Raw genomic sequence first — 16,558 nt, 5'->3', positions numbered from 1 at the left:
TTGTATGGTAACCGTCAATTATAACTGACAAAATCTGGATACATGACAACAGAGTCGTTTAACAGACAGAATTGCGAATCCAGAAAAGTTTTACGGGAACCTCCAGGTACATAGAAAAATTGCAGCTTCTAATTGGCTCCAAACTCATAAAGCATTACATAAGAATGGTTTCTAGAACAATCACGCTTTAAGCAGTTAAGAGCACACCAGATGCAGAGCTCCCTTAAGCCACCAGAGTGCTGGCGGTGGTAGACTCACTGCAGAGACAAAAAGAGTTTGTTAGCATACAATTATTACATAAAACTGTTGTGCAAGATAAATATAATTATCAACATGAATCAAAAATACTGGGATAAGTGAGGCCAATAAATTGAACTGTCTTCAGTGCGAGTGCAAGAACAGTGATTTTTACATAACAGACACAAATTCATGGTTTAGTTAGTACCATTGTCCTGAGCTACCAAAACCTAGTTTGGTATACTAAAATGCACCCTCCAATGGAGGAACTTGCTAGGTACCATCAGATAACCAAAGGTTTATGAGTTTTTCCAACTCGCTGATCTTTGCTATGGTATACATTCGTACTAAGCTAAATTCTTATACATTTAGATGCAACTACGCTTTACAAAATTGCTTCAGGAAGGCATAGTTGAACCAACGGAAGTGGGAGAGATCGAGTTAAAAATGCACAAGCCAGTCTGGAGATCTTTTGCACCTCTCAAATGCAAAATTTTCAGCTGGCTCGCTCTAAGACGCCGTCTCTGGACCTCGGATAGAACTATAGAAGACAAAGACATGGGTTGCAGGAGCGCAGAGGCATGCTTCTCATGATTGCAGGAGAAAGATACTGTTGATCATGTCTTGATGCAATGTCCCTGTGCTAGACAGGTGTGGTTTAGCTGTCTGATTGCGGCCAGGCTAAACATTGTATATCCGCGAAGAGATAGCACCTTGGAGGCTTGGTGGGATGCAGCTTGTGAGCGGGTGCACAAGAGGGACAGAAGAGGTTTTGACACCCTAATCATCCTCACGGCATTGTCCCTGTGGAAGCAAAGAAACGCTAGAGCTTTTGGTAACATCGCAGCAATGTAACACTTCACAACTTATTGGGCATATCAAGGAGTTCACCCTGTGGAAACTAGCTAGAGTAGGAGGGAGTCCAATAGTGTTGTGAGAGTAGGCTTTTGATTGAGTGTAGAGTTGCAGGCTCTGCTGTTCATAGCAGTGTGTCGATTCTGTTGATATCCTTCTATAAAGATTTGGTAGGCCTCAGAAAAAAAATCAACAGAATAAATCGCCACTGAGATAACAACTATATGAATGAAGACGCACTTAAACAAGATAAACACAATTGCTATAAGGTTGCAATTTGGGAAAATGTCATGTCCGTATTACCCACGAAGTGGGATAGGGAGTTAGGGACAGACATGGGTCGGTATCAGAGCCAGTTGACTTCTCAAAACTGTAGCCTTTTCAGTTGACTTCTCAAAACTGTAGCCTTCTCGGTTGTGTGGATCCTACCACTAATTATGAAAGCTCATAAAATCGACTTCCTATTTCCTATCCAGATATACAAGGAAGCTACATTGTCACACTAACCCATATAAGTTATCTAATAGCACTCAAAATGCATAATGTATAATAGAAATTTAGAATCCTGTCTACTGTGGTTCTATCACTACATAACATCAAACTTTACAAATCAATTTGTTTCTGCATCTTGTATTTATGATTCTGGGGTGCAGCACAAGGAAACACCGGTGTCCAGCATATAGCAAAGAATGTGCAACTAATGCCACATTAGTAGCACAAGAACCACAAATATGACTAACTAGCTTAGGGACTCATTTCTCTGCAAAATTCCTATGTCCAAGAACAACCATCAGAATAGCATCTAATACAGTCTCAAACAGCACACATTTATGAGACATTGCATTTAAGCAGCAGCAGCAGCATCCAAAATACTAAACACATACTACTACTTAACAAACTACAGTTAGCACACATTTCTAAGTCATCGTATTTAAGCAGCAGCATCCAAAATACCAAACACATACTGCTAGTCAACAAGCTACGTGTAGCACACATTCTACAGCTCATATGTAGCAATTGGACATTTATTCACAGTACAGATTAATTGCCAACTAAACTGACTAATCCAGCATTCTTCACCAAAGCTATATCAAAAGGATTGCTCGCACTGGAGGAGAGTGACTTACTACTTCCAGGTGGGTGGGAGCTTCTTGGTGCGCTTGTAGTAGCGGGCGAGGCGGTGGATCCTGCTCTCCACAAGGATGAGCCTGAACTTGGAGTCCTTGTCCTTCCTGTTCCTCTCCAGATGCTTCCTTATCGCCACTGCCTTCTTGATCAGGAAGTAGAGGTCCTCCGGGATCTCTGGCGCCAGACCTGCACACGAACACCGGCACAATCAATCCACTCACCAACAAACAGAGCAATCCCGGAAAGAGGAGGGAGATCAAATCTACTCTCACCATGGGCCTTGAGGATGCGGAGGATCTTGCTCCCGGTGACGCTCTTGACGAGCGGAATACCATGCTGGTCACGGAGCAGGACGCCGATCTGCGACGGCTTCTGGCCCTTCTTCGCGGCCTTGGTGATCAATTCGTTCACCTGCGGAAGAGCCAGACGCACGCACGCATCAGCCAACCATATCACGTAGAATCGAGAGGGGGAGAGAAGGCGAGGGTCCGTACATCGGCGACGGGAGTCTTGACCCAGCTGTGCGGAGTCCTCTTGTACGGCAGCGCCGACGACGAGATGCCCTTCCTGCGTCACAGAGACGGGGAGCCGCCATTAGACTAGAAAGATCACCGGATTGCGGTACAGTTACGGCGATGAGGCTTTACCCGCGGCTGTGCATGCGCCCCATGGTTGCTGCTCGGGAGTGGCGGCGGCGGGCGGCGGCGGCGGCGGCGGGAAGGGCGAGAGAGGCGCGAGTGGTGGTAGGAGTCTGGTTAGGGTTTTGGGGTTCCACTTATTTGAGGACTTTTTTATATTTGGGTCCTTTAGGTAATGTCTTTTTAGATCCATGATCACGTTGCATTTTTAGGGGCATGATCACGTTTCAGTGCAACTGTTGAACTGGGCTGCACTGGGCTTTTGAAAACCTGAAGTTAAAAAGCCCACATTTCGTTTCTTTTTTTTCAGAAATAGTAGCAAGAGTTTCTCAAAAAAAAAAAAAGTAGCAAGTTGAAATTATTTTCAAAGAGAAACTTCCATTTATTCCTGATATTTTGGAACACAGGTAATACTAACCTCATGTTGCCTCTCTAAGAAAATATAGTCTTGTCATCTCCACTTTCACATCCACCCTACATCGATTCCCCCTCTTTCGGCCAGCCTCATCGGCATTAGGAAGGGATGGGGAGCCAGACCTATGAGTAGTGGGTGTGTAGTGTTTTTAGTAAAATTAGGTTAGAGTTTGGGTAGGCCTATTTTGCTTGGCCTCCGTGTCAGCGAAGATGCCATCGTTTATAATAAGTGATCATCGGCCCCTTTATTCGACGACAAGATCTCCTTCCGATGCCAATGTTGGTTTTGGAAGATTAACTTTCTCTAGGTATGGTCCTTCAAATCTTGCTTCACCAAATTAATTTTGGAGTTGTTCTCGTGGTTGCAGCAAGGAGGATAGTCCTCGTGATCGCCTGGGGCGCACATTTTGCTAGCTGATATTGCATGTACTCTCTCCCATTCAGTACCTCTTTTATATCTACCCCTTGTACCTCTGTTATTAAACCTCTGCCGGCTTTCGAGCCTTTTTCGAATGAAAAGATTCAGGTGAGAACCCCCCTTGCAATATTTGTTTCCGTTGCTACGTCCTCATCAATGATGATTCTACTCTCAACTTTCTAGCCATGTTAATTTTGGTTCTTTTCCTAAAAGATACAGGTGTTAGTATTGTTGCCAATGTTGGTTGACACTACAAGAAATGAGTTAATTTGCGACCATTTTTTAGCAACCGTGGGTGAAACAAATATTATTAAGGAACAACATTGGCCCGAGCATAAATTTGTTGAGGATGTGCGCAAACTCAAGATGCATGTTGTACTGTTTCCAAAGTTCCGTCATTAATTAACAAATGCGCTACATGATTGTCAAAACAAATGATACATGTCTGTCAAGAAAAAAGAAAAGAGAGCTACATGTGCTGCAATTAGGAATAACTGGTCCGGAGGCCAGACCAAAACGACCAGGTTGTGAGATCCAAATAATGAGAAGTTGAAGGAACATTTGGGGTCCTTCTCCAATAACCAACTTTTCGTGTCCACAGACATCGCTGCACTTTGTTTGAGCATGTCAGTCTCAAAGATGACCTCAACTGGAAGTTGCTTCACTAAAACTGTGGCGTCCCGTGTGTTCGCTCTGAGCTGGAGGGCCTCGCTTCCTCACCCACCAAGTAAACTACTCCAGCCAGCTGGACACAAACAAGCAACGTACTTCAGTCCACAACTTTCATTTCTTCCAAGTATAACCACATTGCAACTAATGTAATCCAAATGGTTGTAGATAATTAGTAAATTACTGATTATTAGTTTATCATCACATAACTACAAGAACACTGAATTAGAAACATACATACGAATTCTGAATTCACAATAAATCATGGACCTTGGCTAGAAACAGGTTCCTGGCAGGTTTTGGTTATTTCCAGGCGTTTTTTCTGTTCCATTAAGTGAAATATACCTATGCCCATACGGAGATACTGTTCATCAATTTGAATTCAGACTTTTGATGTTAAATATACCTATGCCCAAATGGAGATACGCGTTTGCTCAGCTCCCTTCCTCCCTTTTTTTAGACAGAAGGCACTACATGCCCGTCTTCAAATTAATAAAACCCCACAGCTGAAACTGTAACAAGGTTATGCTAGGATTACCATCTTAGGATACGGACTGAGCCCCAAGAGCCAAACCAACAAACACAGTTTACACACACCAAGGGAACACAAAAGGCACAGGGGCCAGGGAAACTACGAAGTTCAGGTCTTGGGCAGATGGCGACGGCGGCGAGGTGTTGGAGAAGAGTTTCTCAAGCAGCGGCACAACTTTAGGCTTTAGCAGGTGCGCCAATGCTGCAAAAGGATCAGAGTTTTGAAGACACAATAACATGACGTGGTAATTTAGACTCAATAGTGTACTTATTGCGAATAAGCCACAAAGCCCAACACTGCGCGGCAAAGAAGATCCAGAGAAAACATCGCATGTTGCCCCTGAACTCATGGAGAATGGCGACCAACTCCAAAAAATTAGAGGGGTTCCATAAAACACCTAACATGGAGACACTCCACTCCACATAAACTGGGCTATGGACAGCATTCATGCTAGCTGCACGGAGCACAGTTTGCATCCAAGGGCCCCTGCATTATGAATCTAATCATTAGATGGTAGGCGTCCATTCGCCAATTGCCAAGTAAACATCTTGATCTTAAGGGGAATGGAAGCCTTCCATATATCCTCTGAATGCGCCACCACAACACCTTGGCAGAGCTTTCAATACATGGAGTGGGTGGAGAACTGACCTGGGGGCTCCAAGGCCCATGACAAACTGCCATGAGTCTCCGAGGCTCCAACACCTCGGTCTCAGTGACCAACTGATGCCATTGTTCAAGTTCTGCATGACCAAAGTTTCTAAGAAAGGAAATACACCACCCCTCGCTGGTGTACGCCTGGCTTATCAGATTAGTAGCAAACAGTTACCACGATAACTGTACATGATTATCGGATAACTTTTTACAAGTTTTTAGTCATTGCAATGATATGTACAGCTAGAGAGAGGGTGTACAAGTGTGTCCGAGACCTAAGAGATGGTATTATTTCACACAAAGTAATATCATCTAGCCGTGCATTGGTGCATAATGTACCTACCGATCAAGTTATTATAATATGGTAGCTAAGTATTTTACACCGACGAAAAAAAAGAAGTTGTTGAAACATGTCAACATGGGATCTAGTTTTGAAGATCTCGCCACGACTAAGCCAACGGTGAAAACGGATCATCAATCTGGTCAGCGGTTTGAGAGATTAAAAAAAGATTCTATGATAGTTAATGACATATTGAGATACTGAGGCAAGTCATGTAAAATAGATATATATTACTAGGCTGAAATTTGAAACCATTGGTACATTGTATACTTTACTTGACTTACCTCAGCATCTCAATACGGCGTTAACTTGTGGGCTTTTGAAATTTGCCGTGCACCCATACACGTCGCATGTTCTTCCCATTCTTTCTGTTCACTGATCTCACACAGCAGTATTCGAGCTCCAACTGCACAGAGATAAGAAAATATTTGTGAGTGTTTCGTAATTTGTAGAATCCTAGTGAAGAATGAATGAAGCAAACCACCTAGGAAAATAAAGTGAAAGCATTAGATTAAGCATGACAATTTACAAGCCTGGCGATGAATTTTAGGAGCGGAACTAACAATGGAAGATTGGTACGATGCAAAGTACTACCCCCCTTCCAAATTATAAGACATTTTTGGCAGGCTCTTATAATTTGCAACAAAGGTACTCCCTCCGTCCTAGTTCTCAAGACACAATCCCAAAAACTATTTGCCCCATAAACCCCCACCTCCTAGGCATAATTCTATTTAATGTGGGAGTAATAGCACTTGGGAACTCGATCGATTTTTCTGCATGCACCGTGTAGAAACAGCCATGGACGTTTCAGTTTTTTGCATGTAGAAACTGGCCATGCACTTGGTGTGAAATCGTTTCAGCTTTTTGCATGTACAAACTGGTTGGGTCCTCTTCCTTAGAGTATAAAACTTCAGCCATTGCCTCCTCTTCCCACAACTTCAGCCATTGCCTCCTCTTCCCACAACAGCCATGGACGTGGAGGCGAACCATGAAGGCACCATGGAGGTGGAGCAGCAAGGTGAGGTGGAAGAGGCCCATGGCGAGGTGGAGGAGGTCCATGGCGAGGTGGAAGAGATCCATGGCGTAGTGGAGGAGGTCCATGGCGAAGTGGAAAACTCGAGGAGGATTTCCAGATGGTTCCTGCAACCATCCAAGGCCTTTTTGAGAAAGTTGATCGTCTATTTGCCGGGCAAGACAAGATCTCTACCAGGTTTAATTACATCCGCAACACTAACCTAGCGATGCTACCCAAGGCTATGGTGCAATCTTCATGTAAGGGATGCATATTCCCTGCAATGTACCGAAGGTGTGGTGTGCGTGCTGAGGCCTCGATATTTCTTTGTCTTTCTTGCAGTCTGCCAGTGCCAAAAGACTTTCCTTGTGAGTCGTGCGGAAATCCGCTTGTGTGTGATGATTATTGGTGCAAGGACTGTGCAACGACGGTTGGAATTGGTGAAGATGGTGTATGCGATCGGTGTGGTCGCAACACCTCTACCATTGCCGAAGATGACAGTGTGTTTGTGCTTGACACCGAGATGAACTAGCCTTCATGTTGAGGATGAAATAGCCTTCATGTTTCTATGGATCTTGATTTTGGATGCAAATTATGGAATGTAATAAAAATATCAGTGGATTAGTAGAGTTTATTTGCATTTTAAGATAATTTGTTTTGTTTTTCTCAAAATGCAAAACCAAAGGTGATGCGATTAATAGATCAAAAACAGCCCGAATATTAAATTGAAAACTAGAAGTCCAACTATTACAGTGATCAACTAAAACATTCATTCCTCCTAAGGTGAGTTCAAATACTCTATCGCAGCATCAACATAATCCTTGTCAACCGTCAAACGAACCGGAAGGAGACCAAACCTCTCAAGTGTTTTTTTTCTTCAAATGAGGTGGATCATAGTGTTGCGACCCCTTGTGCTTAATAATCTCCCTCATGCAAGCTTGATGACTTAACCAGATTCTATTAAGCTTACGATGTGGATACTAAGCAAAGTTTCATTAACCTGTGGTCTGTGGAAAAAATGAAAAAATGAAGGGTTTAGCTCGTTGTGGGAAAAAATTAAGAAGTTGTATAACCAAAACTGCAAAATGAAGGAGTGGTACCTTCTGAACAATCTCTAGGAAGGGTCTTGGGCATTTTCCTATGGAACATAGATTGAATGGAGGCAAACCACCCAAGATCAAGTATGTTGCAGTCTGGTGGTTGATTTACAATTCTAATATCCCAACCCCCCTTGCCGCTTCCATTGCAAAAATGGGATCGTTTGCTAAAACGTGAGTTATTGCATTGTCCTGCTGAATGTATATGGTATTCCATATATCACTCTCAGGCCATTTCTCATTTATATAATGTACTCCCTACTTTTGTTCTTGTCCACCGAAGTTGAAGGCTTCATCTCCCATTCTCCTCTTAATCTACATTGAAACAAAGAAATCATGTTACTTTACCTAACAAACGAAATGTACATTGATATAGTTCATGTTTACAAGATGTACATGTTAGCACTCCTCTTCTTAGCTTGCACCCAATCAACAAATGCCCACACACCTATCTTGCCATCAAACACACAATTTCCTTGAGCATCATACCTTGGCCTTGCCATTGCCGATAAGAACGTGATATGCTGGATGTGGTTTTTATGTTTGCGTTCTTTTTGGTGCTTCCTCTCTATGACTCAAATACATATTCCGTGTCTTCCTTGTGCAGTAGAAGATCTTCTCATCCAAATGAACCTTATTAAAACTAGCTTTAAAAGTGGGATTGTCCTCCAATGAACTTGGCTCCAAATTCTCAAGGCAATACTTCACACGTGCCTTCTTGTTGGCTTCTGTTAGTGCAGGTTTCAGGGCTCCAAATTCTCAAGGCAATACTTCACACGTGCCTTCTTGTTGGCTTCTGTTAGTGCAGGTTTCAGTCAACTGAAACCTGCACTAACAGAAGCCAACAAGAAGGCACGTGTGAAGTATTGCCTTGAGAATTTGGAGCCAAGTTCATTGGAGGACAATCCCACTTTTAAAGCTAGTTTTAATAAGGTTCATTTGGATGAGAAGATCTTCTACTGCACAAGGAAGACACGGAATATGTATTTGAGTCATAGAGAGGAAGCACCAAAAAGAACGCAAACATAAAAACCACATCCAGCATATCACGTTCTTATCGGCAATGGCAAGGCCAAGGTATGATGCTCAAGGAAATTGTGTGTTTGATGGCAAGATAGGTGTGTGGGCATTTGTTGATTGGGTGCAAGCTAAGAAGAGGAGTGCTAACAGGTACATCTTGTAAACATGAACTATATCAATGTACATTTCGTTTGTTAGGTAAAGTAACATGATTTCTTTGTTTCAATGTAGATTAAGAGGAGAATGGGAGATGAAGCCTTCAACTTCGGTGGACAGGAACAAAAGTAGGGAGAACATTATATAAAGGAGAAATGGCCTGAGAGTGATATATGGAATACCATATACATTCAGCAGGACAATGCAATAACTCACGTTTTAGCAAACGATCCCATTTTTGCAATGGAAGCGGCAAGGGGGGTTGGGATATTAGAATTGTAAATCAACCACCAAACTCACCAGACTGCAACATACTTGATCTTGGGTGGTTTGCCTCCATTCAATCTATGTTCCATAGGAAAATGCCCAAGACCCTTCCTGAGATTGTTCAGAAGGTACCACTCCTTCATTTTGCAGTTTTGGTTATGCAACTTCTTAATTTTTTCCCACAACGAGCTAAACCCTTCATTTTTTCATTTTTTCCACAGGTTAATGAAACTTTGCTTAGTATCCACATCGTAAGCTTAATAGAATCTGGTTAAGTCATCAAGTTTGCATAAGGCAGATTATTAAGCACAAGGGGTCGCAACACTATGATCCACCTCACTTGAAGAAAAAAACACGGCTAGGTCTCCTTCCGGTTCGTTTGACGGTTGACAAGGATTATGTTGATGGTGCGATAGAGTATTTAAACTCACCTTAGGAGGAATGAATGTTTTAGTTGATCACTGTAATAGTTGGACTTCTAGTTTTCAATGTAATATTTGGACTATTTTTGATCTATTAATCGCATCACCTTTGGTTTTTGCATTTTGAGAAAAACAAAACAAATTATCTTAAAATGCAAATAAACTCCACTGGTCCACTGCAACAGATATTTTTATTACATTCCATAATTTGCATCCAAAATCAAGATCCATAGGAACATGATGGCTATTTCATCCTCAACATGAAGGTTAGTTCACCTCGGTGTCAAGCACAAACACACTGTCATCTTCGGCAATGGTAGAGGTGTTGCGACCACAACGATCGCATACACCATCTTCACCAATTCCAACCGTCGTTGCACAGTCCTTGCACCAATAATTATCACACACAAGCGGATTTCCGCACAGCTCACAAGGAACCAAGTCCTTTGGCACCTGCAGACTGCAAGCAAGACAAAGAAATATCGAGGCCTCACCACGCACACCACACCTTCGGCACATTGCAGGGAATATGCATCTCTTACGTGAAGATTGCACCATAGCTTTGGGTAGCATCGCCAGGTTACTGATGCGGATGTACTTAAACCTGGCCGAGATATTGTCTTGCCCAACAAATAGACGATCAACTTTCTCAAAAAGGCCTTGGATGGTTGCATGAACCTTCTGGAAATCCTCCTCGAGTTCTTCCACCTCGCCATGGACCTCCTCCACCTCGCCATGGACGCCCTCCACCTCGCCATGGACGCCCACCTCGCCATGGACCTCTTCCACCTCGCCATGGACCTCCTCCACCTCGCCATGTACCTCCTCCACCTCGCCATGGACCTCCTCCACTACGTCACGGACGCCCTCCACCTCGCCATGGGCCTCTTCCACCTCGCCTTGCTGCTCCATCTCCATGACAACTTGTTGCTCCACCTCCATGGTGCCTTCCTGCTTCGCCTCCACGTCCATGGCTGTTGTGGGAAGAGGAGGCAATGGCTGAAGTTTTATACTCTAAGGAAGAGGACCCGGCCAGTTTGTACATGCAAAAAACTGAAATGATTTCACACCAAGTGCATGGCCAGTTTCTACATGCAAAAGACTGAAACGTCCATGGCTGTTTCTACACGGTGCATGCAGAAAAATTGATCGAGTTCCCAAGTGCTATTACTCCCACATTAAATAGAATTATGCCTAGGAGGTGGGGGTTTATGGGACAAATAGTTTTTGGGATTGTTCCTTGAGAACTAGGACGGAGGGAGTAATTATTTTGGCAATTAATGGCAGTAATTATAGACGGTTTTTACGTGAGAAAACTCGACCCAATATGCTAGTACCTTGGGCCAAGATATTCAAAAATTGTGACTTGGGTACTAGGACGGAGGGAGTAGTAATTTACTATAAATCTAAATTAATGATAATTAAAACATAAAGAGTAACTTTAATGTATAATTATTCTGCTTAACTACAATCTACACAAAACAAACTCTCAAGGAACATATATAGCAATCAAGACAAATAGCGAGTAACTAAAAACGGATATCTAGAAGCAAGGATTATGAGTTGAGCGACAAGTCTTGAAGCCACTACTTGCATGTCGACTCGGCTGACCGACTCGACTCATGGGTACAGTCCAGCGCGGTCAATCGAGTAGTCGACAACTACTCGTGAAGTTTGAATCGAGCGACCAGTGGAGTTCCCACCAGTGGGCTCAGCCCATGAAGTGGGTCCATAGCTTCAGACCAAGCCCTCTCCAGGCTCCACAGCAAGCTGCCGCTACCGGTGGCCACGCTGCTCTGGTCCTCCACCTGGTTCCACTCCTCCCACCGATTATTCTTCTCCGATGCTCTGTTCCTACCTCAGCTGTGCTCCTCAACCAGTTGTAGCAAACCATCAATATGTTCCTCCGCCGGCTGCAGCAGACCACCAAGTCTGCTCCTCTGCCAGATATTGATAACAAATTGCTGCTGCTCCACAAGCGCTGCAAGAATTAAGATGTACCTTCCTGGGCAGTGGCCTATCTCAGATTTCTCTCCACTCCACATGCCTCCAAATTTTAATGTAGTATACTAGTATCAGTAATTAAGTACTGTGTTATTTTCTAGTAGCTACAGGACTACATGCTGACTAGTACTAGTCACAACTAGTCTCTGAGTCGGTACCCTAGGGACCATATTTAGTACCTAACAACAGATATCTAGAAGACTCTAAGAAAACCGAATGCGACAATTCTATAAGATAAAACTAATATATGAGATGAACTTAGAAACTGGATATGGGCCTCCTGACATGCCAGAAGCAGCTGCTACTGACTCATAGTGCGCTACTGTTCAATGTAATCTGCCATATCAACCCATTGAGATTTTAGAGTTACCTCCAGTAGTCCAGCAGCATCAAAGAGTTCTCTCACAGTGTCCAACGAGAAGTAGTACGAGAAGGTACCATCAGCACGAATATATTCCCGAAACCCCACTCTTTGGTGAGGCAAAAATCGAAGCATCGTCATGTCATAGATGCCTAATATGAAACGAGGAGAGTTGTCAGCAAGCGATTACTTATAAATTAGACGAAATATTAACATGTCTGAAATGTTACCGTAATCCCTGAATAGAACAAGGCCACCTGGTTTCAGAACAGAAACACACCGCCGTAGAGTAGCTAACATTATGTCATATGGTATGGCTGACAACGTAAATATCTGCCAATCAAAAAAGGAAAGCATACTGACTAGGTATGTAAGCACTAACAGGGAAGGCTTGATTGTCGCTATAAATACATCTACAACCAAAAAAAAATACCACAAATTTTGAAAATACAAATGCAGTCACACCATGATGTCAAACTTAAAAGTACCAGTGGACTGAATTTCAAATGACTATGCGGATGTTCTGACCAAAAGGAGGGAGAATGATAGATAGCATAGCAAAATTCACTAACCATAGTAATAACATCTATGCCGTGAATACAACACTGATTTTCCTTCAGCACAATTGGTTGTTCATTCCTTATATTATGATGACCTGAATCTGGAAGAAACGGCATATGATTGAATTCAACATTAGGTGAAACCAAAATTTCATAAAAGATTTTTTTTTCGAGAACACGCAGGAGCTCTGCACGTCATTGTATTAAGCTTAAGTTAACAGAAGAATATACAAAACAAACCAAGTACCTAGTGAGAGGTCAACAGCCTTTGCACCTAAACTTTGACACCAATTACAGAACAGCCAATCTGGAAATGCTTCTTTAGAAACATCCAGTAAAAAAGGGTGGAACCTATCCTTGGCATCAACCCCTTGTGTATTGAACACAATCTCATTTGCTTTCTGTAGAGTATCTTCACTACAATCACAAGCATAGACAGTGATGCTTGGACTACATCTGCGGAAATAGCCATGTCGTCATCATTAGTAATAGAGTTCCTTGTGAGTTCAGTATCACGGTGCTAGGCTGCAGAACAAGGAGCCAGAGCTATGAAAAGGCCATGTGAGCAGTTAAGCTACGATGTAGACTGAATGCATAGCCCATTGGATAGGCAGTGATTACTTGGATATATAAGCTAAGGATGGTTTGTTGTATTGGACTGAACCAATTAAGAGTATCGCAATCTAATCCGCAATCCCTCCTTTCCCTCTCCAAACTACTCTAATTTTCCCAAAGCTCCACTTTGATCTCCCCCGCTTCCCAAGGTCATCCCTACCTATGGTTATGAGTGCTCATATTCAAAGCTAGCTGCGGTCCTGCCGCCATAAGCCTACTGCAACATGATACAATCAAACTCTTGCACTGAGAGACCCTATTACTAATAAATTAACTTACTGAAATGAAATGAAAATTTGGAGAACATTACCGTAGAATTGATACAACGGTGCTTCCATTCCCACACCCCACCTCTAGAACCTTTGCACATTCTTTGCTCTTAAGTAGTTCAGGAAATTCCTTCAGCAGATATCTCCTTTCCTAACAAAGTAAACGAGATCTTAATTGTCTTGCAACAACTTCTAATGGTATGAATTCTTCATTTCTTCTTACTCAAAGTCCTACAACATTGGTTGATTTGGTTCGAAGGCATCTTCGCGTAATAATCAGCGAGGCAAACGATATTCACTTAATTCGATTCTACCAAAGAACAAAAGCAGCAAACCAAGAGAATGTACCAAGGAAAAAGGAGATTGTCTAACAGATAGGATGCAAGATCACATCCCTAGTCAGAAACATATTGGAATAATTGTAAGTTCGGTCTGCTGTCGATAACAACACTAAAGTACCTTCTTGATGCATACTAACAAAATGCAGCAGAATAGTTTAACGAGGTCTCTAATGTCCATATGATATGCCGACATCACACATATTTACCTACTTCATGCCCACATCACACATAAGTTAAATAAATAAGAAGGTATGTCGACGAAAAGGGGTAAGGAGAGAGAGGGAGGGAGAGAGAGAGAGGGGGGGGGGGGGGGGGGGAGAACCTTGAAGAACTTGCCGGAGGCGTGGCGACGGTGGAAGCTTTTCCAGGCCTCCGACGGCGGTGCTGGCGGCGAGTCGGTGGTCGTGGTCGTGGGGAAAGGGCACAGGTGATAGGAGAAAGAAGGGTTAGCTTCCACATCCGCCCGGAGGTCCTCCCAGTCGAAGTCGTGGCAGTGGTACTCCGCCTCCACCTCGTGCTTGGTGCTCTCCCGTTCTCCACCCCCGTCCATGGCAGCCGCCAGCCGCCGTCTTCCTTTTGCTCCTACGGTCCTACCTTGTCACGACCTCTACCCAAGCCCGTGACGCACGACAGCCGATGGAGGCCCAAGCTCAGACGAGGCTACACTGGCTGTTGTCCGAAAAGATTATCTAACAGACCGCCCATGGTGGCCCAAGCCCAAGGTGAGGCCGGCCAAGTGACGTTTTCTGTCCGTCGCCGTTGAAAATGTGGTCCAACGCCTCTTATATTTGAATCTGCACCGTAGAGGTGTTCGTTTTGAAGTAAACCTAGCTCAAATTTATGTCGGATTTACGATAGCGTGGACAGGCCGCTAGTCCGCGGCGAGGCGTTACTTGTATGCCTCTGGGCTTCCGGCTAGGCAGACAAGCAAAGGCTCCCTCTTCCCCCACCCCCGACGCGCCCCTCCATCACTGCCCTCGCCGCCTCTGCCTTGATCGCTGATTTGGCCACCAATTTCGCCCGCTCGGAGGGCCACCCTTGTCAGCCACCCTTTTCAAAGTAGGCGGATGACCATCCAACGATGTAGAGCACTACGCCTAGCTCGCGCGCCCCCCTCTGCAGGGGCGAAGCTCCTCTTTGGGCATGGTATGGCAGCTGCCCTACCTTGATTTTCGGCAAAAAATCGCATATATGTATGCATTTCTGAAGATATAATCAGTTTTGTATAAATTATGTACGTTTATGAAGGAAAAAACAAAAGAGAAAAAGAAACTAGGCCGTAGGGGGAGAAGCCGAACTGGGCTGCTGCCTAGCCGGGCCGGGCATCGTGGCCAGGAAAACAACCTGCCCCACTGTACGAGTCCTCGTCGATCGATCTGATCGTGACTCGTCAGTTGTGCCAACGCTGTTCGTCTTCCCACACGATGGGAGTACGGGCTCCGGACTTGTAGTTTTATTGCGCCGCCGGCGGGCCGTCCGACGCCCTGCCCTAGCTGCTTAATTTCTCCCAAGTCCTGACTGCATCCCTCCGACTCTGGCCCCGATGCAGATCAGACACCGCCGGCAGCTAGCCATCTAGAGCTCTGCCTCTATGTTTATCGCTGTGATATTGTGGTCGAGGTTCGAGAAGAGCTAAGATGAACGGAAGGGGAAGAACATTGCAGCTAGGGGGAGGAACAAAAAAAAATTGCACCAATTTTACGTTCTAAAGTACGCCCGACCTCAAATTTTTTCCGTCCTTCGCCACTGCCCCTCTGGTCTGTGCTACCCGCAACTTGTTCGACCGAACTCCTAGCCGGTTGTCAAGGTGACTTTGGCTCGCTGACCACTCTTTTTCATTACCCATAGATGCTCGTTGGTCCTCATTTTTGGTCTACCGTTTGTAGATCATGGCCGACAACTCAGACGAGTATTTCTACAAAAATGGCATCAACACATCCTCCGACGAGTCCGGCAACGACTCTGAGATCATCATGGCCATGGCCTTTCTCCTCCAAGATCAGGAGCAACGCTTGCCGAAGTACAGGGGCTCGGTGAAGGGTCGGCTCCCGGTGGCTGAGCACGGCCGAGAGGAGGGCCATGCTCAACTATGGAGGGACTACTTTCAATGGACCAACCCCATTTACAAGACAACATGCTTTCATCGACGTTTTTTGATATCATGGGATCTGTTTCTGAAGATCATGCACAGCGTGAGGTGCTACAATGACTACTTAAATTTGAAAGCGAATGCTACATGTAAACTTGGCTTCACTTCTTACCAGAAATGCATTGCGGCCATTAGGATGCTAGCGTATGGAGTTGTTGGTGACCTAGTGGCCGGGTACATCCGCATGAGCGAGTCAGGTTTCCTAGAGGAATCGTACGGGTTATGCAGGGTTGTGGTTGAGGTCTTCGCATAAGTGTACAGTGTACTTGAGGCAACAAAATGTTGCTAACATTGCCAGGCTATTGTCAATCAACGCAGTAAGAGGGTTTTCTGGTATGCTTGGAAGCATAGATTGCATGCACTAGGAATGGAAAAACTGCCCATTTGGGTGGCAAGATCAGTA

General features: G+C 44.2%; 2 protein-coding genes across 8 annotated transcripts; both read right to left on the bottom strand.

Annotated features, from left to right (window-relative positions):
- Window positions 1–3,030, bottom strand: LOC127314318 (small ribosomal subunit protein uS15z). Its single transcript, XM_051344774.2, has 5 exons — window positions 2,868–3,030; window positions 2,715–2,787; window positions 2,493–2,631; window positions 2,220–2,406; window positions 1–257 (listed from the first exon to the last, which is right to left on the bottom strand). The coding sequence occupies exons 1-5, from the start codon at window positions 2,888–2,890 to the stop codon at window positions 224–226; spliced, it is 456 nt and encodes a 151-aa protein (XP_051200734.1). The 5' UTR covers window positions 2,891–3,030; the 3' UTR covers window positions 1–223.
- A 1,039-nt stretch (window positions 3,031–4,069) lies between these two features.
- LOC127314316 (uncharacterized) lies at window positions 4,070–14,630 on the bottom strand. 7 transcript variants are annotated; one of them, XR_007859568.1, is made up of 10 exons: window positions 14,329–14,623; window positions 13,707–13,816; window positions 13,029–13,237; window positions 12,794–12,882; window positions 12,452–12,554; window positions 12,231–12,373; window positions 6,167–6,288; window positions 4,957–5,092; window positions 4,766–4,871; window positions 4,070–4,435 (listed from the first exon to the last, which is right to left on the bottom strand). XR_007859568.1 is itself a non-coding variant. In XM_051344770.1 (8 exons), exons 1-7 carry the CDS (start codon window positions 14,554–14,556, stop codon window positions 6,187–6,189), a joined length of 984 nt encoding a protein of 327 aa, XP_051200730.1. In that variant the 5' UTR covers window positions 14,557–14,621; the 3' UTR covers window positions 4,070–4,435; window positions 6,167–6,186. The 7 variants fall into 7 exon arrangements, 5 of the variants coding, with proteins under 5 accessions (XP_051200730.1, XP_051200731.1, XP_051200732.1 ...); XR_007859567.1 differs by having other exon boundaries at window positions 4,766–5,092; XM_051344770.1 differs by lacking the exons at window positions 4,766–4,871; window positions 4,957–5,092 and having other exon boundaries at window positions 14,329–14,621.
- Window positions 14,631–16,558: the final 1,928 nt, after the last annotated feature.

The sequence above is a fragment of the Lolium perenne genome, chromosome 7 (assembly GCF_019359855.2).
Source record: "Lolium perenne isolate Kyuss_39 chromosome 7, Kyuss_2.0, whole genome shotgun sequence".
NCBI classification, from domain to species: Eukaryota; Viridiplantae; Streptophyta; class Magnoliopsida; order Poales; family Poaceae; genus Lolium; species Lolium perenne.
Note: the sequence above shows the minus strand (reverse complement) of the source record. Positions and strands in the feature narration are given on the sequence as shown.